At 38.4% G+C, this 25,530-nt stretch overlaps 1 protein-coding gene across 1 annotated transcript in view; it reads left to right on the forward strand.

Annotated features, from left to right (window-relative positions):
- Positions 1–25,530, forward strand: part of pemt (phosphatidylethanolamine N-methyltransferase) — an 87,055-nt gene that overhangs the window by 14,345 nt on the left and 47,180 nt on the right. The window contains exon 3 of the mRNA XM_022669329.2: positions 10,180–10,295. Coding sequence (XP_022525050.2) covers positions 10,180–10,295 — 116 coding nt within the window. The remainder of the gene's footprint in view (positions 1–10,179; positions 10,296–25,530) is intronic.

A 25,530-nucleotide genomic window follows, 5' to 3' on the forward strand; every position in this document is an offset into this window, starting at 1 on the left:
GGGACTGAAGAAGGGGAGAAGAGTGGGGCTCTGGGCTGAAGCAGGGGAGAAGAGTAGGGCTCTGGGCTGAAGCAGGGGAGAAGAGTGGGGCTCTGGGCTGAAGCAGGGGAGAAGAGTGGGGTTCGGGACTGAAGAAGGGGAGAAGAGTGGGGCTCTGGGCTAAAGCAGAGGAGAAGAGTGGGACTCGGGACTGAAGCAGGGGAGAAGAGTGGGACTCTGGGCTGAAGCAGGGGATATCCAGGGCTGTGGTGAAGGGTTTCTGGGATGAAGCACAGCAGGGGCTCTGGGCTAAAGCTGGGTGGAGTTCTGGTCTGAAGCGGGACAAGGGGACAGGCTTTGCGCTGAAGCGGGACAGAAATCTGGGCTAATATAGCATAGCAATATAATATAGCAATATATCAACATGCATGGAGGTGTTTTTCTCTCACAGTAAACAGGAACATTATTAAATGACTATCTCTCCTGGTTGTAACTGGACTGTTATGTGATGAGTCAGAAAACCTCAGCATGTGTTCTCAGGTCATCTTTATAAGACTACAGACCAGAGAAGAACATCACAGCATGGACTACTCCCCCGTTCTTTTCATTCTTTCAGACTGAGGATCTGTTAAACAGCCGTCATCTCGACGCTGGTTCAGTGTTGTTCTTTTTATCAGTACTTGCTGTTTGGTAAAACATGAACATAATAAAAAAAGGTTTTAGGAATGTTCTAGGAAAAAGAAACAATGCTGTAGAACATGCAGTCCAGTTTACTTGGCTTTGTTTATTTTACTTTATTTCTTCAACAGATGACAGCAGGAACTTTATTACAGTAATGGGGTCACTGTGACTATGGCACACCCACTCCAGGATCTCAGTATCTTTCTGATGTCTAATAAGATGTATGATTATATAATGGTTCTCTTCCAGAATATTTAACCAGAGGTTTTGTGTAGCAGCTCTTATAATTTCAACATTTATCAGAAAAGAGAAAATTAAAGAATGATTGATAGCATATATTTGGCATCTTGAATTATGCATTATGTTTATTAATTGATTCACTCCTCCGATTTTGCCAGCTTTTCAGATGCTTTTTGTCAGTTTTTTTTCCCTAATTAAATAAAATCATCATTTAAAAAGTGCTTATTGTATTTATTCAGGTTATATTTGTCTGATATTAAAGTTTGTTAATATTGTTAATCTAAAAAAATAAATGTAAACAAAAGATATCTGTATATATTTTAAATTTTTTATATATATAATTTTAGGTCCATAGCGCCCACCGCTAGTTATGTTATGCCTACATAGACCTGGTGATGCCAGCTAATGGACTGTGGCCTGACCACAGTGACCCTTCATTATCTGGCCTTATGGATTTCTGCTCCCATTTTCACAATTAGATTAGTGTAGATAAATTGAGCTTAAAGCAGCATTTCAGAGAATCAGATACAGTGTTTCAGGAGTGGGTTTTAGGAAAAGGTTCTAGATATGTTGAGAATGTAATATATGTGTGTTAAAAGCTTTAAGACTATACACTGGAAATCATTTGTCTGAATTCTTTGCCTGTATAGACTTATGCTTAAAATGACAATATTAAGAACTGTACTATTAAACCAGGCATGTCACAATTACTATTTTTGTTTAAATTAAATATTATCTCTGAAATTATTGCAATTACAATATAATATTAATACCTAATGTAAATGCAATTTCACTGTTTAAAGGATCAATTAACTAGAGGAGAGTTAAGGATATTCAAACACTAAAATTGGATTTAAAATTCTTTTTTTTTTGTTTTGTTTTGGTCAATTTTAAACTGGCCTTTTTACTAGGGGTGTGCCATAATCCTATCATACGCAATAATATAGCATAAATTATAACCCCAAAAAAAACTCCATATCGTGATATTGTTATATTCTTAAAAGATGCCTGAATTGATTTTTGTTTTAGTTTTTAGTGTATGTACTGTATGTTTAGTGTATGTTTGTTTGCAATATATTCATGGAATGAATAATAAAAAAAAAGAAATATATATATATATATATATTTTGTAATATCGCCAGGAATATTCAAAATATCAGTTATTATTTTAGGGCCATTGAGGTCATGTCCAATACTGTACGATAATCAATAATGTAATTACTGTAGCATAATTTTCGTAAGCTGGCCCACAGTGGAAATTTTTATATATTTTTTTTATAACTGCATGCATGTAGTTTCTTGTTTTTTTTAGTTTATGGTTTGTAGTTTGAAGGATTTGTGCTCCTCCTTTTTGACCTGAGTACTTTAAAAAATTACAGAATTGTTCAGACAGATTTTTATCACACACATAGTATGCTCTTCCTTAGCTATCAAATGACGTTTACTTTGGGCTAAAATTTGCCATTGTTATTTTTTTGTTCTCCACTTATACATCCACAGTAAAATTCAGAATTTTTTTTTATTTTTATTTTATTTTAATTAGTTTGAGAGCATCCGTTGTAAAGTTGTGAAGAGGTAGTTACAGGTATACAGTGAATAGCTCTATTTGAGTAATGTTCTAATCCAGATTATGGCAAGAACTACTCAACTAAATAAAAAAAAAAAAAGTAAATCTGGAAAAAAAATTAAAGTATCCTCAAGTGCAGTTGCAAAGAGCATCAAACGTTGTGATGAAACAGGCTCAATTGAATCAGAAGGTGTGTCCAAACTTTTGACTGGTACTATATATATCTGTGTGTGTGTGTGTGTGTGTGTGTTTGTGAGAGAGATAAAGAGAGTGAGTTCAATAAGGTGAGCGAGTTCAGCTCACTAAGCCTTCCTTAACAAGTTGAATTTAATGAAGCACTCGGTACACTCCATCTTGACGTCAAAGAGGTTATACATCCAACCAGTATTCACATGCAGTAAAGAAAGCTAAAGTTAAACTGCTTACTCCTCTTATACTTTTATAAAAGCATAAGTTCATGAAAATATGCTTCTTTGAAAAAAAAAATTATATAATGTGACTCACAACAAAAGAGTCACATTTGCAGCAATGATGGAGCAGTATTAGCATTAGCCATTAACTGCAGTTCTTTCGCAGTTTAGAGGTTCTGTTTAGAGAATATCGGACTGTAGCCTGCGTGTTTATCGTGTTAAAATATTGGAGATACAAGCTTACTGTAAGTAAACGGAAGTGATTTACTCACAAAAATAAATCGTTTTTAGGAGAGAAATTTGTGAGATTAACATTCAGCGCTCGCTAACTTTATAATCCCTATTAGAAGGGAAACATAGCGACACCCTTGTTCTTTACTAGTGTCACTTAAAATGCGCCCTTTAATCGATGCGTCTTATGTATGAAAATAGAGCAGAAAATAGACGTACTTTACTGTGCAAAAGTTTTAAGCACCAAAGCAAATTACACTAATCCATTTATCTCAGCAATATGAGATATTTTGTAGGTTTTTACCTGACAAAAGAATCACATATGATTTGAACAGACGCAAATAAACATAGATAGATACAGTGAAACGTAACAAGGAATTCTGATTTTTAACTAAATAAACTATGTTATATCCTGTGAACCAAGCTGAAGTGTAGAGATTCCAGATTTCTCCTGGATGCTCCTCAGCCATCATGTGTATATTATGTTCAGTTCCGTCAGCAGCTCACCTGATTTACCAAATTTACCAATTTACCAAACCAGGTGTTGATTAATATGATGAGAACTAGAAATAACTCTATTAAACTCAGATAAGGAGGAGAGATTAGGAGATGTTTAAATGAAAATTTGCTGTTTGTTTTTATTGTAATGTTAGTGTTTTACTGAGCTAATGAACATTTACTGCACAGATAAGAAGCTTTTTCTTTACTGAAATTCCCACAGGTGCCTAAAACTTTTGCACAGTACTGTACATTAACAGTGCACCTTTATAGTCTGAAAAACACAGTAGATTTTTTCATTCTTTACTCAAGATTAATTCATGTCACTACACCTTTAAATAGAAATTAATTGTTTCCTGCTAAATTTATGTAAAAAAAAAAACATATTCTCATGCTTTTTCCTAGTAAATGATCTTATAGCTTCCAGTGCTCTCTTAAGATAATATTCTATTTTATTTTTCCTTTATTTAATTTTGGAAGGGTGGGCTTGGGGTCCTGAGGGTTCATTAGGGTATTTATGGTTCAGTAATGAACTCTGATCATCTTCCTCTAGCTGCTCGTTTGTAGTCTGGCTTTAATTAGGTGTAATTAGTGTGAGAATGTATCAGTCAGAACAGGAAACAGGACTCATCACATTTCCTCATCCACCTCACTGTCTTTCCACTCGTCACCTCCGGATCCATCAGACCAGATTCCTTTATCGTCGTCACCCTGCAGTCGAGAATATTACCACCACCTCCTTATTCCTACATTCATTGTACATCTTTTTCAGCTCTACTGATCAAATAGGAGAGCTTCGTAGTTCTATAATAATTACAGACTGTAGTCCTGTAGCTGTTTCTCTGCATACTGTATTATTATCCTCTTTTTACCCTGTCCGTCAATACTCAGAACCCCACAGGAGAGAAAACACCACAGAGCAGCTATTTTTATTGTTATTATTTGGGTGGTGGTTTATTTATTCCCAGCACTGCAGTGATTAGCACTGATTAGCATGGTGGTGGTGTATGAGGTGTTAGTGTGTGTTGTGCTGGTGCTACAGTGAGTGGATCAGACACAGCAGTGCTGTTGGAGTTTTTAAACACTGTGTTTAATCACTCAATGTCCTCTACTCTATTACACACTCCTACCTACAGCTGAAACACGTTATAGATAAAGCAATTAAACCTGCAATGCTAACAGATACTGTTAGCATTGCTAAATTATTTTTTATAAGTCTTTTTTCTAGATCCTTTCATTTCACAAATGGAGGTTTGACAAATTATGAGAAATAAATGCAACTAAAATAAAAACAATGCAACTTGTGTGTGATTTTTTTCATTTTTTATTTTTTATTTTTTATTTTTTGCACAAAAAAACATTTACAATGCTTTGCATCGCTTTTAAAGTGTGGTAATGTTGTTGCTAGTCATGTTGACGACAAACACAGTTCTAAAATCAGAGATAAGATTTTTTAACTCTCGTTTATAAACTTTTGGGGACATAATATAGTGATCTTAGATCAGCTGCTTTCACCAAAACCCGTAAAAAGCTTCAAACCTAGCAAATATATGCCCAGACTAAAGAATAACAAAACCTGTGTTGACTTCTTCAAAACACTTTGAGCACTGCATCATCGAAACACTGATTCAAATGGATCAATTCAGTTTCATCAATATCAGATATAGCAGCTGGCATCAGCAGGGTTGGCATAGGTTAGCCATGTTAGTAACTGTTTTTCTGAGCTGTATTATTCACTGAAAGATGCTAATAGATGGCTCTGAGTGCAGGCAGCAGGTTTAGTAAATTATATCTGCCCAGATGGTCAGTCTAAGGGTTTAATACCCAATTCAGCTGTTTTTGTTTGATTTCCATTTTGCATTCATAGCTTTGCTGACTCTCTTATCCAAAATGACAAGGTTACTCCTTTTACAGAAGTGGACTAGAGTAGTGTTAGGAGTCTTGCCCAAGGTCTCTTACTGGTGTAGCACAGCATTTACTCACCCAGACCAGGAATTGAACCCCAGTCTCCCACATGGAAGTTCACTGGCAGGTGGTGGTGTTATCCACTGAACCACTTCAATCACTGCCTGTTTGTAGTTAATATCACAACAGATATTTGATCCTTATCAATCAGACCAAGTTGGATCGATCAGTGGTCACGGGTCACATATCTGAGTGATATTAAAAGAATGACTTCACAGATCAGTAAAGCTGTTTTAATCAGATTATCTGGCAATTTTTAGGCTTTGAAGCTATCATGGGGGTGGTTACGCTATTTATGGTTCAGTAATGAACTCTGATCTCCTTCCTCTATCTGCTCGTTTGTAGTCTGGCTTTAATTAGGTGTAATTAGTGTAAGAATGTATCAGTGAGAAAAGGAAACAGAGACTCATCATGTTTCCTTTACGTCACTGAATCTCTGATCTGCTCTCGTCACGTCACCTCCTGATCGGTCAGATCAGATTCCTTCATCGTCACCCTGCAGTACAGAGAGATAACTGATTGAACCTCTGATCGGCCTATTAGTGAGAAAGAGGAGAGAAGAGCATGAGCTTAAATGTATTAAATGTATTGGTGTCAATCAATAAAAAAATAATAAATCCAATTAATCGCAACAATAATTTGTGAGAAACTGTGATGAATCGCACTTGTTCTTCTTAAGACACAAGTTGTTATAGTGGATATTTTCATTTAATTAAAATATTGGATATAAGAAATTTAAAGTGCAATTGTATTTATATAAGTGGTGTCAATTAAAATACTAGTATATACACTCACCACTCACTTTATTAGGTACACCTTGCTAGTACCAGGTTGGAACCGCTTTTGCCTTCAGAACTGCCTTAATCCTTAATGGCATCGATTCAACAAGAAACTGGAAACATTCCTTAGAGAGTCTGATCTTTATAGACATTATATCATGCAGATTTTATCTGCTGCACATCCATGATGCGAATCTCTCATTCCACCACATCCCAAAGCTGCTCTGTTGGATTGAGATCTGCTGACTGTGGAGGCCATTCCAGTACAGTGAACTCATTGTCGTGTTCAAAAAACCAGTCTGAGATTATTCGTTCTTTATGAGATGGCCCATTATCCTGCTGGAAATAGCATCAAAAGAGGGGTACACGGTGGTCATAAAGGGATGGACATGGTCGGCAACAATACTCAGGTAGGCTGTGGTGTTGACATGGTACTCAATTGGTACTAATGGGCCCAAAGTGTTTCAGGAAAATACCCCCAACACCATTTCAGCACCACCACCACCGGCCTGAACCGTTGATACAAGGCAGAATGGATCCATGGTTTCATGTTGTTGACACCAAATTCTGACTCTATCATCCGAATGTAGCAGCAGAAATCGAGACTAATTAAACCAAGTATTGTTTTTCCAATCTTCTATTGCCCAGTTTTGGTGAGTCTGTGCAAATTGTAGACTCAGTTTCCTGTTTTTAGCTGCAGGAGCTGCACCCGGTGTGATTTTCTGCAGCTGTAGCTCATCATCCGCCTCAAGGTTGGACGTGTTGTGCTGATGTTCAGAGATGCTCTTCTTCTGCAGACCTCGGTTGTAACGAGTGGTTATTTGAGTTACTGTTGCCGTTCTATCAGCTTGAACCAGTCTGGCTGTTCTCCTCTGACCTCTGGCATCAACAAGGCATTTGTGCCCACAGAACTGAACTGCAGCACATCGGATATTTTCTCTTTTTCGGATCATTCTCTGTAAACTCTAGAAATGGTTGTGGGTGAAAATCCCAGTAGATCAGCAGTTTCTGAAATACTCAGATCAGCCCGTCTGGCACCAACAACCATGCCAAAGTCTTTCAAAGTCACTTAAATCACCTTTCTTTCCCATTTCGATGCTCAGTTTGAACTGCAGCAGATCGTCTTGGCCATGTCTACATGCCTAAATGCATTGAGTTGCTGCTATGTAATTGGCTGATTCCACATTTGCATTAATGAGCAAAAAATGTCCGTGAGTGTACTTGTATGTTTCAGAGGAGATAAAGTGTAGTGTTTGGAGTCTTGCCCAAGGTCTCTTATTGGTTTAGCATTCAGTCACCCAGACCATGAATTGAACCCCAGTCTCCCACATGGAAGCTCACTGGCAGGTGGTAGTGTTATCCACTGCACCACTTTATTTCAATCACTGCCTGTTTGAATTTAATATTGCAACCGATATTTGATCCTCATCAATCGAACCAAGTTGGATCGGTGCATCCCTAGTACTGATGATCAGTGGTGGCGGGTCACAGATCTGAGTGATATTAAAAGAATGACTTCACCGATCAGTAAAGCTGTTTTAATCAGATCATCTGGTCATCTTTAGATTTGACATTGCATTAATGAGCAAAAAGTGGCCGGTGAGTGTACTTGTATGTTTGAGGGGAGATTGGAGGTGCTGGAATAAAAAATGCATGACAAAGCAGAATGTGCCGATCCAATGATTCGTAGGTGTGGAGTTCGGAGGCATGCACACCCATGCCCATGCGAGTTGCATGCAAAACATGCGCATAGCCTCGATGCTAGTGCAAGTGCGACTCGTGAACAGGATCCACATGGTCACTCGCTTCCTCCACTTGCTGCCGCCCTCTTAGGGTTTTGTGACGGCTCAGTGGTGCTCAGGCAGACAGTCTAAACTCTAGGATGGTTGGGTGTTTGGGTGTGTGAGGTTGAGGACAGATGTGACGTTGTTGGGGTGTGTTGTGCATGCAATGGCAACATGTTCTGTTCTGCAGACCTCTGAGACCCTCACAGCTCCAGCAGGCATTAATCTGGCACACACACACACACACACACACACACACTGTACAGCTGTTTAGGTGTGTTTAGTGGTTGCGTTTGCTCCTGGCGAGTTTTCAGTACTGAGGGTACAGAGTGCATCAGGTTCACAATCAGCAACATTAAAGAATTTGGATCCGACTGGAACTCAGTGATGCGGGATTGGTTAATTGATGCTGCTCCTCCGGGATCTGCAGCCTGAGAGAAAAATACTAAATAAAACAAAAAGAAGTAAAAGTGGTTACGCAACGCTTCCTAGTTGGCCTTGCATTTGCCATTACTGGCTCTTAATTCTAGAACATAATTATGGCCTTAATGATGTTCTCCGTTTATCTGCTTTTTAAATTATCTGTCTGGGCTTATATTCAAACTCTAATAGCACTGGCAGAGCTTCATCTGTTACCTAACGCTTTCTTTTCCAAAATTCAAAATCAGAGGAAATAAACGCATTGAAAACAGAAGAAAACTATTGTTAATTTTGAGAAATTAAAAGATAAATTGTGTAAAATTCTGTACCTTCTTTTTCTGCAGTCCCACATAAGTAAAAATGCAATAAAAAAACAGTTTTGTACATTTACTTGGGTTTTATTTCAATGCAGACAGTGTAAACTAGAGCTGGGGAAACATGACAGGTTAAACATGTTATTGTAATAAATGGTAATGCATCTATAGTTATATTGTGAATTTCACCAGTCCTTTAAAACCACACTGACTAACTACAGATTTCACTAAAGAATGTGTAATTAGTAGTGCTGTCAATGTTAACAAGTTAATGCACATGATTCTTGTGGAATCTTTAATATATACGTAATTAATTACATTACCAAAATTATGCCCCAATGTCTTGCCATAGGTCTGGCTTTTACAGAGTTTGGTGACATATCCTCAGTGTTCTATTTTTATTTTTGAAATTCAGCTGGTCTTCGAACAAAGTTCAGAAAGGACAATCTAAGTTAAAAGTTAGAATGAAACAAACAAACATCTTCATTGTTAAATATAAATAAACCCCCTCTGTGATGATCTTACATTGATTCTTTTATTTGACATTTAAACAGCCATTATTAAAAGGTTCAGTGTTAAGATGGAAATTACAATTATTTACAGTGATTTTGGATTTGATGTAACACAGTGGATCAACACCAGCAGATGGCATGTCTCTCCAAACCATCACTGATCATCAGTAAATTTTACATTTCATTTGTAAATCAAGGGATCAGAGTCTGGAGGAAGAGTGGAGAGACACACAGTCCAAACTGCTCGAGGTCTAGTGTGAAGTTTCCACCAATCAGTGATGGTTTGGAGAGACATGTCATCTGCTGGTGTTGATCCACTGTGTTTTATTATCAAGTCTAAAGTCAGTGCAGTTTTGTTTTCCCACAAAATTTTACAGCACTTTCATGCTTCCCTCTGCTACTGACAACTTTTATAGAGATGCGGATTTCATTTTCCAGCAGGACTTGTCACACTGCCCACACTGCTAAAAATACCAGTTGGTCTTTTATAATATCCTAATTTTAATTGGCTGTATTACTCTCTGTGTGTAATACATCTATATAATATATGAGTTTCAGATTTTGAACTGAGTTACTAAAATAAAGTAACTTTTCAATGATATTCAAATTTTTTGAGATGCACCTGTATGTAGTGCTTAATTTTAGAGCTGGTATTTTTTTGGTATAGTCAGGTCTCAGTGTGAAGCGTCTCTTTGATGGAGACTGATGGTATGAGAGTTGAAAGCTGTATTCTTTTCAGTGCAGCTCTCTCGCATGCTGACTGATGTCTGACTGTTCTGCACTCTTTTGTATGTTTCAGGTTGCCAGGTGGGAGCACAGGACGAGGGGGCTGACGCGGTTGTTTGGAGGTCCATATGTGGCGTGCTACTGCCTGGGCATACTTATCCTGCTCCTCAACGTTTACCGCAGTCACAGGTAGCACCCGCTGATTCCTCTGATTTCAGCACATTAGTGGTCAGCAGTGTTGGGCACGTTACTTTTGAAAAAGTAATTAGTTATAGTTACTAGTTACTTCTCCAAAAAAGTAACTGAGTTACTAACGAAGTTACTCCACTATAAAAGTAACTAGTTACCAGTAAAAGTAACTATTGCGTTACTATTGCACCACCTTCTCAACCTTTTCTACCTTATGGACCACCTTTAATCAACCTTAGTGTGATCTATAGTTCTATAATTCCTTTTTTAACTGGCAGCATGTGCAGTAAGTTATTTCAACGCCTTTACTCCCATCACTGGTGGTCAATAAGTGCAGAACTAAAGCATGAGGCACCATATGACATATGATTTTACATACAGTGAAAATAGTTCCAGTAAAACATGCTTTTGGTCATCATCTAGGACTCACAAGGCTTTACAGTACAACCAAAACACCAGTAATAATAATAATAATAATAATAATAATATTAGCCACATAAAAATGCATATTCTGTATGCAGTCAGATTTCAGTAGGACTAACAGAAGACATACAAACTACCAAGTTTAAATACCTAAATAATTAAATTCTTATCAGGATACTATTCAGATACTATAGTCACATGATGTGACCAGGTATAAACATGGTCCAAAGTACCCAGAAGAATATATAATACATAATCTGATGTTTTAGACCGATTTTAATTTATTTTGATTTTATAGGGCTGAAATCCACTGTGTTGTGATAATTGTCTGTTAAGCAGTAAAAAAACTTACCTTTTTTCTTAATGGCCTTGCAATTTATTTTCATTTACAGTCATATGAAAAAGTTTGCGCACCCCTATTAATCTTAATCATTTTAGTTGTAAATATTTGGGTGTTTTCAACAGCCATTTCAGTTTGATATATCTAATAACTGATGGACACAGTAATATTTCAGGATTGAAATGAGGTTTATTGTACTAACAGAAAATGTGCAATATGCATTAAACCCAAATTTGACTGGTGCAAAAGTATGGGCACCCTTATCATTTTATTGATTTGAATACTCCTAACTACTTTTTACTGACTTACTGAAGCACAACATTGGTTTGGTAACCTCATTGAGCTTTGAACTTCATAGCCAGGTGTATCCAATCATGAGAAAAGGTATTTAAGGAGGCCAATTGCAAGTTGTTCTCCTATTTGAATCTCCTCTGAAGAGTGGCATCATGGGCTCATCAAAACAACTCTCAAATGATCTAAAAACAAAGATTGTTCAACTTAGTTGTTCAGGGGAAGGATACAAAAAGTTGTTAGAGATTTAACCTGTCAGTTTCCACTGTGAGGAACATAGTAACATAGTTCAGCGCACCTGTGTTTTCTGTTGCCAAGATAGCAATACACAATTTTTACCTAAACACACCTCATTTCGAGACAGCTACGGACATTAGCATAGATATATCCTTAAGCACTGTTGCTATTAAAATGATGCAGATTTAAGGCGTGAAAATTGCCTGTTTTGCAGGATGTAAGGTAGTAATGAGCATTGTGTTTTCACTTCACATTTACGTGCTGTGTTTGTTGGTTCATCGCATAAAATCCCAATAAAATAAAAACATAAGTTTCTTGATGTAATGTGAACAAAAGTTCAAGGAAAAGTGGAAAAGTTCAAGGGGTGTGAATACTTTTTTTAAAGCACTGTAAAGCTAATGTTATGCTGGGATGGGATTGTCTGGAGTTTACTTTAATCTAAAGTTATACACTATAAATGCAACACAACCAGCTACCAGTTTGAGTTTTTGCTACATTTTCCAGTGATTTCACTGTTGTTGCTCTTTATGTAATTTGGTAAGAAGAGGCTGCTGCTGCTGAATGCCCCAGATCTCCACTGAGGCCACTGGGGGTTAAAGTGTGATTATGGAGGAAAACAACTATTGGTCAGAGCAAGTCATGACATGAATAAATAAAAGGTATTTACATAAAATCTTAATACATGGTCAGGGTCAGATGGGCAAATAAGGTCGTTTGGCCTCTCTTCACCTAGAGAGCTCTGGGTACAACTGGAAAGAGGCCAAGGTTGATTCTTATCGATGGCATTATCACAGAGCTGCAATAGGGGTTAATAAGCATGTTTGATAATAGGAGAGCAAGGACTAATAAAAAAAGCGATAGATGTTTTGAGATAAATGCTTTGAGGATGAATTAGGTTTGTGTAGGTCGATCTACAAATTAAAAAAATGTTTAAAACAAAGTGATTAACTAGAGTTTTTACTCAGTTGTCAGACATTGAGAGGGAAACATCATTGGATTATTTTGTTCAATTACTCGCCATCTCAGTCATATTTTGTCCGTAAACCATAGCCTTCGTTTGCAGTGGTATTTTAAGTGAGAAACTGGAATTGCGACAGACTGTAATCAAACTCAGATTCTAAAATTCTGATGGCTTTGTTTAAGTATGGAGGTTTTGTGGTAAATGCTTCAGAACTTGCATATTTCGTCATTACATTCACACATATAAAGTTTCATTCAGTTACAACAACTCCTTCCTGGTGCGTTATTTATTTTGCAAAGTTTTTTATTTTTTTGTATTATTATTTCTGAGAAAAGCTGAGTTTCTTAGCTAGTCTAAAATATATTCTCTGCAAGTGCCCCCTCCCCTCTCTCTCTCTCTCTCTCTCTCTCTCTATTACTCTCTCTCTCTCTCTCTCTCTCTCTCTCTCTCTCCATGTTTATCTGTCTCCTCTCTCGTCCTCACTCCTTCCACTTATTACAGCGCATATGTCAGTGTTGCCATGGCACCCTCTGCCTCTCTTTGCTAGTGCTGGTGTCATGGACCTTGCGTGTGACAGCTGCTAGCAGTGTGTGTGTGTGTGTGTGTATGTAGATGTTTCAGGTCAGTGTCTGGAGCACCTTGCTCGTCCTGCTCTCTCTCTGTCGGGAGTGTATTAGCCGAGAGGGCAGAGCACTGTTTACCCATTAAAACACCTTAGACACGCACTCTGTGTTTAAAACAGGGCTTTTTATTTAGTCTATTTGGACAATTTTTCACCTCTCTCTTTTGCAGCCCGAGGCTATATTTTATTTTTGTTTGGACGGAAATGCAGAGAAGTGCCTATTAGCTCTCAAACACTTCCTGTGTTTGTGTATGTGCGGATCAAATATCAAAGAGCAGCAGTGCTCTGTGTAGCAGCAGGAGTGTGCTCAGAATTTTAATTTTGTTCTGCTAATGAAATATGTGGAAATACTAAAGTTAGTGTGATAAAGAAATATTTTTAATTAAAAACCTCTTCTGAAATTCTGGTCCTGTACTTCACGCCTATTTAGTTTTAGGTGAGACACAAAAATGTATTTTGACCTAAAAAACATGGCATTGCTTAGAATTAGTGGTTTCAACATCAAAGCGTTAACGCACGCTGTGAATTTAGAATCAGTAACACGTTACTATTTTTTAACGCAAGTTAATTAAGGCACCAAGTTTGACCACAACTTCCACCGTAATTAAACCAGACTTTAAAACCAAAACTGACATTAAACAGAAGACGTACTTCAATAGGGCAAAAGAAATCACCTGACCTGAAGATACTTTAATTCAGAACATTTTTACTGGGTTTTTACAAAATTGCTTTTCACAGTATCACTTTTGATTTAATCCATCCATCCATCCGCAATTAACATCCGTCCATCCATCTGCAATTAACATCCATCCATCCACAATTAACATCCATCCATCCATCCATCCATCCATCCATCCATCCGCAATTAACATCCATCAACCCATCCATCCATCTGCAATTAACATCCACCCATCCATTAATCTGCAATTAACATCCATCCATCCATCCACAATTAACATCCATCCATCCATCCATCCATCCGCAATTAACATCCATCAACCCATCCATCCATCTGCAATTAACATCCACCCATCCATCCATCTGCAATTAATATCCATCCATCCATCCATCCATCTGCAAATTCCCTTCACCTGCTGTAGCCTTGAGAGAGAGAGCGAGGGGTGGGGGGGTGTATGCTTATCTGGGGAGGGATTTCATAACAACAGGGCAGAAGGGTCAGATTTCCATGGAAATGTAGCAGTTGCCTGGTCAGTTAGCTTAATATGCACAGGGTAGTTAAAGTAGGCCGCTTGTGTGTGTGTTTGATTCTGTGACGTGAGCAGTCAGGAGATGGAACCATGAGCAAGGGGCAAAATCCCCCCCTGAGAGAAAACACCAGAAAGGAAGCCTGTGTATTAAAAAAACTTAAGTATTAGGAATTAAGCTCCTCCCACCTGTAAGATACTTCAGCCAGAAGGAGTTTGATTGCGTTTAGCAGTATGAGAGCATCAGTGGGGGGCTGATGATGGTATTGTAGCGGGATGCAGGTGTTCACATTTACAGTTAGATAAAGTTTCGTTAAAGAAGATGTGATTGCAGCTGTAGGCTCTATCTTTTCTGAATCTGATTTTAATCCAGTCTTTTAGTGTTACTTTTCCAACAACAGAAAGTCTACTGGATTTACCCAAAGCAAAGCATTTTTCGTCTGCATTTTATGTAGAAAGCTCCACCTACAAACACAGTAGATCAGGGGTGTCCAAACTTTTTTTGTTGGGGGCCAGAAGGAGAAATATATTTGAAGTCACGGGCCACAGACTCAGTAATAAAACAAATAATGAAATATACCACTTTTAAATAATACTTTTTTTCTGATTATTTCATTTACACACCATTTTACTTGACTTACTATCTTTATCTTTGACAGTGTTGTGTATACTAAGATTTTTCAAATTGATGTTTAATTTCATGATGTCTCTTAATATTAAACTCCTTAATTACGGCAACTTTTAGACTCTTTGGCCCGTTTTTCTGCGCTAGAAATGCGCACCCTCTCCGCTTTTAGACTCTTTGGTCCGTTTTACTGCGTTAGAAATGCGCACTCTCTCCGCTTTTAGACTCTTTGCCCCGATTTTCTGCTCTAGAAATGCACACTCTCTCCGCTTTTAGACTCTTTGGTCCGTTTTTCTGCGCTAGAAATGCACACTCTCTCCGCTTTTAGACTCTTTGCCCCGATTTTCTGTGCTAGAAATGCGCACCCTCTCCGCTTTTAGACTCTTTGGTCCGTTTTTCTGCGCTAGAAATGCACACTCTCTCCGCTTTAAGACTCTTTGCCCCGATTTTCTGAGCTAGAAATGCGCACCCTCTCCTCTTTTAGACTCTTTGCCCCGTTTTTCTGTGCTAGAAATGCGCACTCTCTCTGCTTTTAGACTCTTTTGCCCGTTTCTGACACCTAGCGTTCAAACTTTGGATCTCACATTATAAAAACCTGCTTAACAGCGGGCCAACTTTCATTCTATTTCTAAAATACCTCGCGGGCCGCTCCAAAAAAGGAAACGGGCCGCAAATGGCCCGCGGGCCGTAGTTTGGACACCCCTGCAGTAGATATTTCTGCTTTTCTCTGGAATCATCCTAAATCCATTCCTGCACTGGGATGCACCAGTTGTGCGAATGTTCCTTCTTAAATTATGTGTAACGTTTCTACTGTGCAAGTTCCTAGTTTACAGTAGGTAGTTTCAACCAATCAAAAATTGCGTCACATGTCCGTATGTTGTTTATGTTGTGTTTTTTTTTTTTTTTTTACTTTTAACTAAATAATGTGCCATAGTACACACAATCACTTTCACATGACGGATACAAATGTGTATATAGTAGGGGTGTGCCAACATTTAATATTGCCAACATTTTTGAATATGGTGAACAACAGGTACCACTTTAAAATAAGACTACCTTTATAAAGGGTTTAGAAATGGTTTACAATTAGTTCATGGTTAGTAATTAGGTTGTAAATGGCTTAAAAATCATTGATAATCAGTTATAACCCATAGAAAGGGCAACAATGACCTGTTTTTTGCCAAATAGTGAACCCACAGCCATCTATATTGTTGCCCTTTCTACGTATGTGTTATAACTGATTATTAATGATTTTTAAGGCATTTACAACCTAATTAGTAACCATTTATAAACTAATCCCTTTATAAAGGTAGTCTTATTTTAAAGTGGAACCGAACAATATTATACCCTGAAATATTGTGCCATATCACACCCCCCCCCCCCCCCAATTATCACATCAGGGTACTACTTATTTTTGCTGTTTTTAGGAAAAGAAAAATTTACACTGTTCTAATTTCCCATTATATATCTACCATAGACTATATAGATTATATCTGTCCAGTATCATTTATTTTACTTTAATCCTGCATATATGGAGATATTTGGAGTGCGTTATTATCAGTATCATGACATTCTGGATCATTGACTTCTGTTACAAATCTGATAAAACTCTTGTATTTTTTTAAATATCTCAGTTAGGGGTGTGCCATATAATATCGCATGCAATAGTACAATTTAATTTTCTTTTTGTTGCAGTAGTGTATTCTTAAAATTAAATTTTTTAATTCAGTGTTTTTTCATATCGCCAAGAATATTGTTATCGTGAAAATACCATAAAATATTGTGATATAATTTTCGGGCTATCGCCCACCTCTAGTATATAGATGTACTGTATACACAGTACCAGTCAAAAGATGGGACACATCTTATATTAAATGTCTTTAAATTATTTTTAAATGTTCTTTTATTATAGATTAATACTGAAGTCCTTCAAACTATGAAGAAAAAAAACATATGGAATTATTTAGTAAACAAAGGAGTGGTAAATAAATCAGAATATGTTTTAATTTTTTAGATATTTTAGTAGGATCTCTTGCTTAGATGACAGTTTTGCACATTCTGACTGGATTTTCTCAGTCAGCTTTATGAGGTAGAGTCACCTGGAATTCGGGCTTTCAGTTAACAGCTGTGCTGAACTCATCAAAAGTTAATTACTTGAATTTCTTGTCTCTTAATAAAGTGTTTGAGAGCATCAGTTGTAACGTAGTGAAGAGGTAGAGTTGGTATACAGTAGGGGTGTAAGAAAATATCGATACACTTGAATATCGCAACATTTTGGCTTCCACAATGAAGACGGCAGAGGGTTTAAAACTGTTGAAAAAAGTGGCATGATATTGGATGCTACAGGACCTGTTATTAAGTCTAATGTAGCTCCCACTGTTCTGATTGTTTACAAATTAAACTTTTTCCACTTAGAATAAATTAGGTTGTATGAGGTTTTTTTTAAAGTATCGTGATATATCGCATCGTATCGCCAGGTTGGTGCCAATACACAGCCCTAGTATACAGTGAAGAGCTCTATTTGAGTAATATTTTAATCCATATTATGGCAAGAACTACTCAAGTAAGTAAAGAAAAAAATTATCCTCAATTGCAGTCGCAAAGACCATCAAAAACAATATGATGAAACTGGCTCTCATCAGGCTGGATTACTTCTTGACACGCTGCTCAAAACTCATAGTCATATATTGCCATTGGTTAACAGTAGGGGTGGGCGAAATGAATTTGTCTCCTCAGGAGTTCCCTCAGGAACAGTAACGCTGTTTAAGAGTCTATATTGTCTGGAGCCCCCCATAACTATGGTAGGGTTCCTCCAGTACCGGAACACATGGTCCTGATTGTATTCTCCTGCTGAGGTACAGAATGAGAAGCCTCAGAGACCACCCATGGAGCATTTCATCATGCAGATTAGTAAATAATGACATCACATCCCCTGGTATTTGCATTTCTGATTGACGCATGCATAAATAATGTTCTCCTATACGCGCATCTCATTAAACTGCTCAGGACTGTCAGTCTCTGCTCTGCTGCTCTGCGTTGGGACTTGGAGTTACTGAAGGACAGCGCTGTGATACTGTTCTATTCTTAGCACAAAGTCTCAGCAGACTGTCTCGGATATTCTGGGAAGCTGACTTAAGTTTTTTTTTTTTTTTTTTTTTTTTTTTACTTTATAACAGTGTTTTATGTCTTTTACGGTTCGATAACCCAATCCAAATTGACCACAGTATTACGGTAGCAAGGTTTAAAGGAAACACAGTAAAAAGAAAATGATATAAAATATATATCAATTCAATTTTCAGCCATGGTTTGTGCTACCCATTAAGTTCCCTACCCCATCCCCACATTACTGTCACTGCCCTGACCCATCACCACATTACCTTCATGACTCTATTCCAGCTTGGCCCCCTAAGGGTCCCGTAAATGTTGAGTGTCTCACCTCACACTTTCCAAAAAAGACAGCAAAGAAGCAGCACACCAGTGTAAAAATGATTTTCTGTGTTAGCTAAAGGCTCTAGCCTCCCTCTTTGTGATTTATTGATCTGTATGAAATGTACATATTCTATAAAATACAAAATATAAAGCAAAAATGTAACTGAAACTGTATAAATAACAGCATTATAGTCTGACCATTACCATCACTCTCCCACCCCACTGTAGCAGTACAGTCACTGTCAAGTCAAGTCAAGTCAAGAGGCTTTTATTGTCATTACATCTGAGTACAGGTACACAGTGTGATGAAATTACGTTCCTCCGGAACCATGGTGCAACATGGGACAACAAGCAATAGACAATATAAAGTGCAGGAGTGACGACAGTGCAACATAAAATTATAAAATTATAACACTAAATAACAATAAATACAATAAATACAAAAGACGAGACAATTTAAAGACAGGACAGTGCAGTACCGATACAGTATAATAAAGTGTATAGTGGGGATAAGGTGCAGAGATGTGTGACATACTGTAACATATAGAACATATATAATCACAGCAGTGATTATATATGTTCTATATGTTACAGAACACCCACTCCATCCACTCATCCCATTACCAAAACTGTCCCCACCCAGCCCCTCCTCACAACCACCATCCAACTCCATTCCACATTACTGTTAACGTCCAACCCCATCCTCACATGACCATCACTTGCACATCCCATCTTAATATTACCTTCACCATCCAACTCCATATCTGCGTTTTCATCACCATCCAACCCCATTGTCACATTAACAATCACTGTTGTACTCCATCTTTACTCTACCCTCACCATTGAAATCCATTTCCACATTATCATCACCGTCCAACCTTATCACTGCATTAACAATCACTGCTGTACTACATCTTCACATTATCATCACCATTCAAACCGATCTCTACGTTACCATCACCGTTCAAACCCATCTTCACATTACCATCACCATCCAACCCAATCCCTGCATTGACATCACCATCCAACCCCATCTATGCATTAACAATCATTGTTGTACTCCATCTTCACATTATCATCACAATTCAAACCCACCTCCACATTACCATCACCATCCAACCCCATCTCTGCATTACCATCACCATCCAACCTCATCTCTGCATTAACCATCATTGTTGTATGCCATCTTTCCATTACCATCACCATCCAACCCCATCTCCACATTATCATTACCATCCAACCCCATCTCTGCATTACCATCACCATCTAACCCCATCTCCACATTACCATCACCATACAACCCCATCTCTGCATTACCATCACCATCCCATCCCATCTCTGCATTACCATCAGTGTCCCATCAATCTCTGCATTACTGCCATTACCCCACCCCATCTCTCCATTACCATCCCCTCCAACCCCATCTCTGCATTACCATCACCATCTAACCCCATCTCCACATTACCATCACCATACAACCCCATCTCTGCATTACCATCACCATCCAACCCCATTGCCGCATTAATAACCACTGTTGTAATCCATCTTTCCATTACCATCACCATTCAAACCCATCTCTGCATTACCTTCACCACCTTATCTCTGCTTTAACAATCATTGCTGTACTCCCAATCTTCACATTGTCATCACCATTCAAACCCAGCTTCACATTACCATCACTTTCTAATCCCATTTTTCATTATCGTCCTCATCTCACATCTCCGCCTTATCATCCCTATCACACACCATCTCTGCATTACCATCAGTGTCCCATCGAATCTCTGCATTACTGCCATCACCCCACCCCATCTCCACATTACCATCACCCTCCATGTCATCGTTACTATCCCATCCCATCTCTGCATTATCGTCCTTATTCCACCCCATCTCCACATTACCATCGCTTTACCATCGAATCTCTGCATTACTGCCATTATCCAACCCCATCTTCACATTACCATCATCTTTGATCTTCCAGCCCACTGCAGCAAACCTGTCAATGTCCCCACCCCATCCCCATCCTCTCATTACTATCCTCATCCACTCATCTCATTACCAAAACTGTCTTCACCCAGCCTCTCTTTACCATTACCTTCCAACCACACTCTACCACACATTACCGTCACCATCCCTCTCCATGCTCAGCTGACTGGAGGAGATATGAAATCATTAGGCTTTGACGTGAATGACGGCTAATAATCAATACAGTCTCCCAAGATATGATGGCTTTTATTTCTGCCTTTGTGTCATCCTTTCTCTCCCACGTCTCCCACGTCAGCTCATCATCTGTCCTGCATTCTGCTGAAACCAGCAAATCGAAACTGGTTTAGAGGTCAGTCATTAGACATTATTATATGATGTGACATTTAAACAAAAACAAATAATGTTTTCTGTATCAGCCCTGCCCTCTGACCATTACTGATCTCAGAGTGACCACTTAGAAAGAAGATGAGACATACTGACACACGTGTGTGAGTGAGAGCATGTGCCTGTAATTAACTCTATATAACCTTAGAAGAAACCCAAATAAACAAGAAATCAGTGTTTACCTGTTATTTACTCCATATAACATTAGAATAAACCCAGATTAACAAATGCAGTGTTCAATAAGAGTGTCTACCTTTAATTAGCTCTGTATAACATTAATATAAGCCAAAATAAACATAGTCAGTGGTAAATGAGTGTCTACTTGTACGTAACTCTATATAACATGAGAATAAACCCATATTAATACAGTCAGTGGTCAGTGAGAGTGTCTACCTTTAATTAGCTCTGTATAACATTAGTATAAACCTAAATAAACATAGTCAGTGGTCAGTGAGAGTGTCTACCCTTAGTTAGCTCTTGATAACATTAGAATAAACCCAAATAAACATATTCAGTTGTCAGTGAGAGTGTATACCTTTAGTTAGCTCTATATAACATTAAAATAAACCTGAAAAAACATACAGTGGTCAGTGAGTGTGTCTACTTGTAAGTAACTCTATATAACATTAGAATAAACCCAGATTAACAAAGTTAGTGTCTACCTTTAATTAGCTCTGTATAACATTAGTATAAACCACAATAAATCATTTGTCAGTGAGTGTGTCTACCTGTAATTAACTATAAATAACATTTAGATTAAATGCAAATAAGCATGAAGTCAGTCTTCAGTGAGTGTGTCTACCTTTAATTACCTCAGTAAAACATTAGTATAAGCCAAAATAAACATAGTCAGTGGTCATTGAGTGTGTCTACTTGTAAGTAACTCTATATAACATTAGTATAAACCCAGATTAACAAAGTTAGTGTTCAGCAGTGTTGGGCATGTTACTTTGAAAAAGTAGTTAGTTATAATTAGAGTTAGTAACTGAGTTACTCCACTACAAAAGTAACTAGTTATCAGTAAAAGAAATTATTGCGCTACTTTTGCATACCTGTCAAGTTTTGAATTTAAAAATAAGGGATTTTTTTTCTGACCCTCCTCTGCACTCTGCAAAACCAGCAAGCTGATTCTCCTGAAAGGCGGGACATTCTCCTTGAACTGGCACCAAGATTGGCGTTAAAAGATTTAATAATCTCTCATTAATACGGTCATAAATACTTATACGGGAGGACGGCGGGAAAGAGGGGTAAAATACAGTAGTTTCCGGACCAAAACAGGAGACTTGACAGGTATGCTTTTGAAGAAGAAAAAAAAAAAAAAAAAAAGTTCATTGAGCGGCTAAAGTAACGTGCAGTAACGGGGTGTCGGAAATGGTAACGGCGTTATGGTGACAGTCATAGTAATTAGTTAGATTACTCATTACTGAAAAAAGTATCAACGTTAGTAACTAATATATGTCTAATATAGTGTACAAAAACTATGTGTGTTTAAAAAACTCCAGCAGCAATGCTGTGTCTGGTCCACCTGTGCCAGAATGGCACAAATTAACACACCACAATTGACTCCCTATCCTAATAACAGCTGCTCTGTGGTGGTCTCTCCTGTGGGGCCTGAGTATTAAAGAACAGGGTGAAAGAAGAATGATGACGCATACAGAAAAACAGATACAGGATTAAAGTCTGTAATCATAGAATTACTACACAGTATATGTTTTCTGGAGTTGATGAAATAGAAAATGAGTGAAGACACAAGGAGGTCATCGTAATATTATGGTCAGTGTGTATTTTATCTTTATTTCATTGAGGAGACCCTTTTCTCTGGTCAGACTGTGAGCAGGAACCAGAATTAGATCTGAGCATTGTGGAGGTTCTATTAGTCTGGTCTGAAACCAGCTGTGTAACCTCTGTAATCTGTCTTGGCTTTAATTACTTACTTACAGGGAATTGCTGAGCTATAAAAAGTGGTTTCCAAGACAGCGGTTGCTTCATGAGAACTGTCTCTGGAGAACGTTAAGATTAGGAAGCTGAACTTTAAAAGAACTTGCTGTCAAAACAAAGCCTGCTGCTTTTGCCTATATTAGCAACACTGGCTGCTATTTGACACCCTGTGTACATTTTGTGTTGAATTAAAATCAATAAAAGAAAATTGAAAACTCTTCTGAATTTCTTATTTTGGAGAGATTTGGAGTTTCGTACAGACTATAAAATGGGCCAGATGTTGGTTAAAGTGTTATTTTATCAATAAAGAAAAAAACAATAATTCTAATTTGGCTGGGCCACCATTGGCTGTCACACTGTAAGCATAAGTATATCCTAAAATTGGCCATGCCAAAATATTTTAACCTGAGGACCAAGGACATTTTACAATCGTGTTTTAGAGTCAACCAACCCATGGTTGTCTACATGTAGGACTGCATCAGACATTAAGCCATTGACCCTGTAGAGAGTGCCAGTCCATTTCTGGGAATACAGACATGCACACATGAACACCAGGGCAATTAAGAGTAACTAATTAAAAAATTTGTGTGAGAAAACTGGAAACCCACGAAGGAAACCCATGTAAAAACTTCACCCAGATAGGGACTTGAACCGTGGACGCCAATGCTGGAAGGGCGAACGTGCTAGCTACTATAGCCACCCACACGTAATGATTGGTGTTAAATATATATGATTGGCAGTGTTGTGCATTCAAGACACAACACAAAATACCGCAATCGTGATGTTGGACGAGGCCAGTGTCGTAGCGATGTTGAGCCGATGTGGTATCACTGTGGACATTAATACACAAGATATGAATCCGAACTGTCAAATCAGAATTCATGCATCTTTTTGCTTTTTGCTATGTGCTTCCCTCTCCTATCCACACATCTCTTGGTGCAGCTGTGCAGCTATAGCTGCAAAAAAACAGCAAAAGCAAACCACCTGTCCTTTTTCTTTTTTCACCTCCTCGACCTGAGCATGAATTTCAGACCAGCTGTTTACTCCCCACTCCAGCAAAAGATGCTCCACATATGAGCTGCTAACAAACGCATCCATTTCCCTTTATAAAGCTACAAGTCGTCTCTCAAATATTTGTTTTTTTGTTGTTGATGAAGAAGGACATTTATACATATATTAACGTATTGCTGTGCGCATGTGAGGACATTTAGGGACAGATTTTTTCACATTACACATAGATACAGATCACTTACATTTGTGAATGTGAACCATCAAGACTTTTTCTTAATTGATAGTCCATTGATGCTCCCCTCAAAGTCTGAGAGAAGCAGTAAGGTTGTTTTGACAGATTGTCCACACATCACTTAGGCCAGGGGTGTCCAAACTACGGCCCGCGAGCCATTTGCGGCCCGTTAGAATGAATAGAATGAATGTTGGCCAGCAAGTTTTTATAATGTGAGATTCAAAGTTTGAATGCTAGGTGTCAGAAACGGGCAAAAGAGTCTAAAAGCGGAGAGGGAGCGCATTTCTAGCGCAGAAAAACGGGCCAAAGAGTCTAAAAGCGGAGAGGGTGCGCATTTCTAGCGCTGAAAAACGGGCCAAAGAGTCTAAAAGCGGAGAGAGTGCGCATTTCTAGCGCAGAAAAACGGGCCAAAGAGTCTAAAAGTGGAGAGGGTGCACATTTCTAGCGCAGAAAAACGGGCCAAAGAGTCTAAAAGCGGAGAGGGTGCACATTTCTAGCGCAGAAAAACGGGCCAAAGAGTCTAAAAGTGGAGAGGGTGCACATTTCTAGCGCAGAAAAACGGGCCAAAGAGTCTAAAAGCGGAGAGGGTGCGCATTTCTAGCGCTGAAAAACGGGCCAAAGAGTCTAAAAGCGGAGAGAGTGCGCATTTCTAGCGCAGAAAAACGGGCCAAAGAGTCTAAAAGTTGTCGTAATTAAGGAGTTTAATATTAAGAGACATCATGAAATTAAACATCAATTTGAAAAATCTTAGTTTACACAACACTGTCAAAGATAAAGATAGTAAGTCAAGTAAAATGGTGTGTAAATGAAATAACCAGGAAAAAAAATATTATTCAAAGTGGTATATTTCATTATTTGTTTTATTACAGAGTCTGTGGCCCGTGACTTCAAATATATTTCTCCTTCTGGCCCCCAACAAAAAAGTTTGGACACCCCTGACTTAGGCTGTCTATCAGCATATCATATTTACTCTTGACTTTTTTTCAACAGCCTGTGAGTGTGCAGGATCTACAGACCCGGCTGCAACATCTGTGGTCATATGTGCTGCAGGAAGCCATGTTGCACCTGTATGCCTCCATGCTTAAATTGTCTTCCACCAGTGTTAAGAACCCTATAATCAGGAACGGAGCCATTTAAGCGTCAGCAGTGCCTTCATTCAAAAACACCCCCAGTGAACCTGAATTACAGCACCTGAATTACTGAATGAAGCAGCTGGGATAGTGCTGTATGTGTTAATTCCTGTGTCACACTGACCTACAGACCCAGAAGAGCAGACCCGGTCGTGGTGACTTCATAACTGCTTTTGTGTTTCTGGAGAAAGAGCTGGACAGCGATTTTTTTTTCCCTCTGCGGACTGAATCACAGGGTTCAGGCGACACATGCTGAACCTCCCACTGCTCTCAGAAATGATGCTGCTCTGCTCCGGTGTGAATTCTCCTCCCTGAAGTTGTGTGGCTGATGGGAAATAAAGCAGACTGGATGAAATGCATCTGCTTTACACTTCAAAGGAAGTCTCTGTCTCGCCGCTGCTTAACGCTGTCCTGTGGAGATCCT

This window comes from Astyanax mexicanus, chromosome 15 (assembly GCF_023375975.1).
Source record: "Astyanax mexicanus isolate ESR-SI-001 chromosome 15, AstMex3_surface, whole genome shotgun sequence".
Lineage (NCBI taxonomy): Eukaryota > Metazoa > Chordata > Actinopteri > Characiformes > Acestrorhamphidae > Astyanax > Astyanax mexicanus.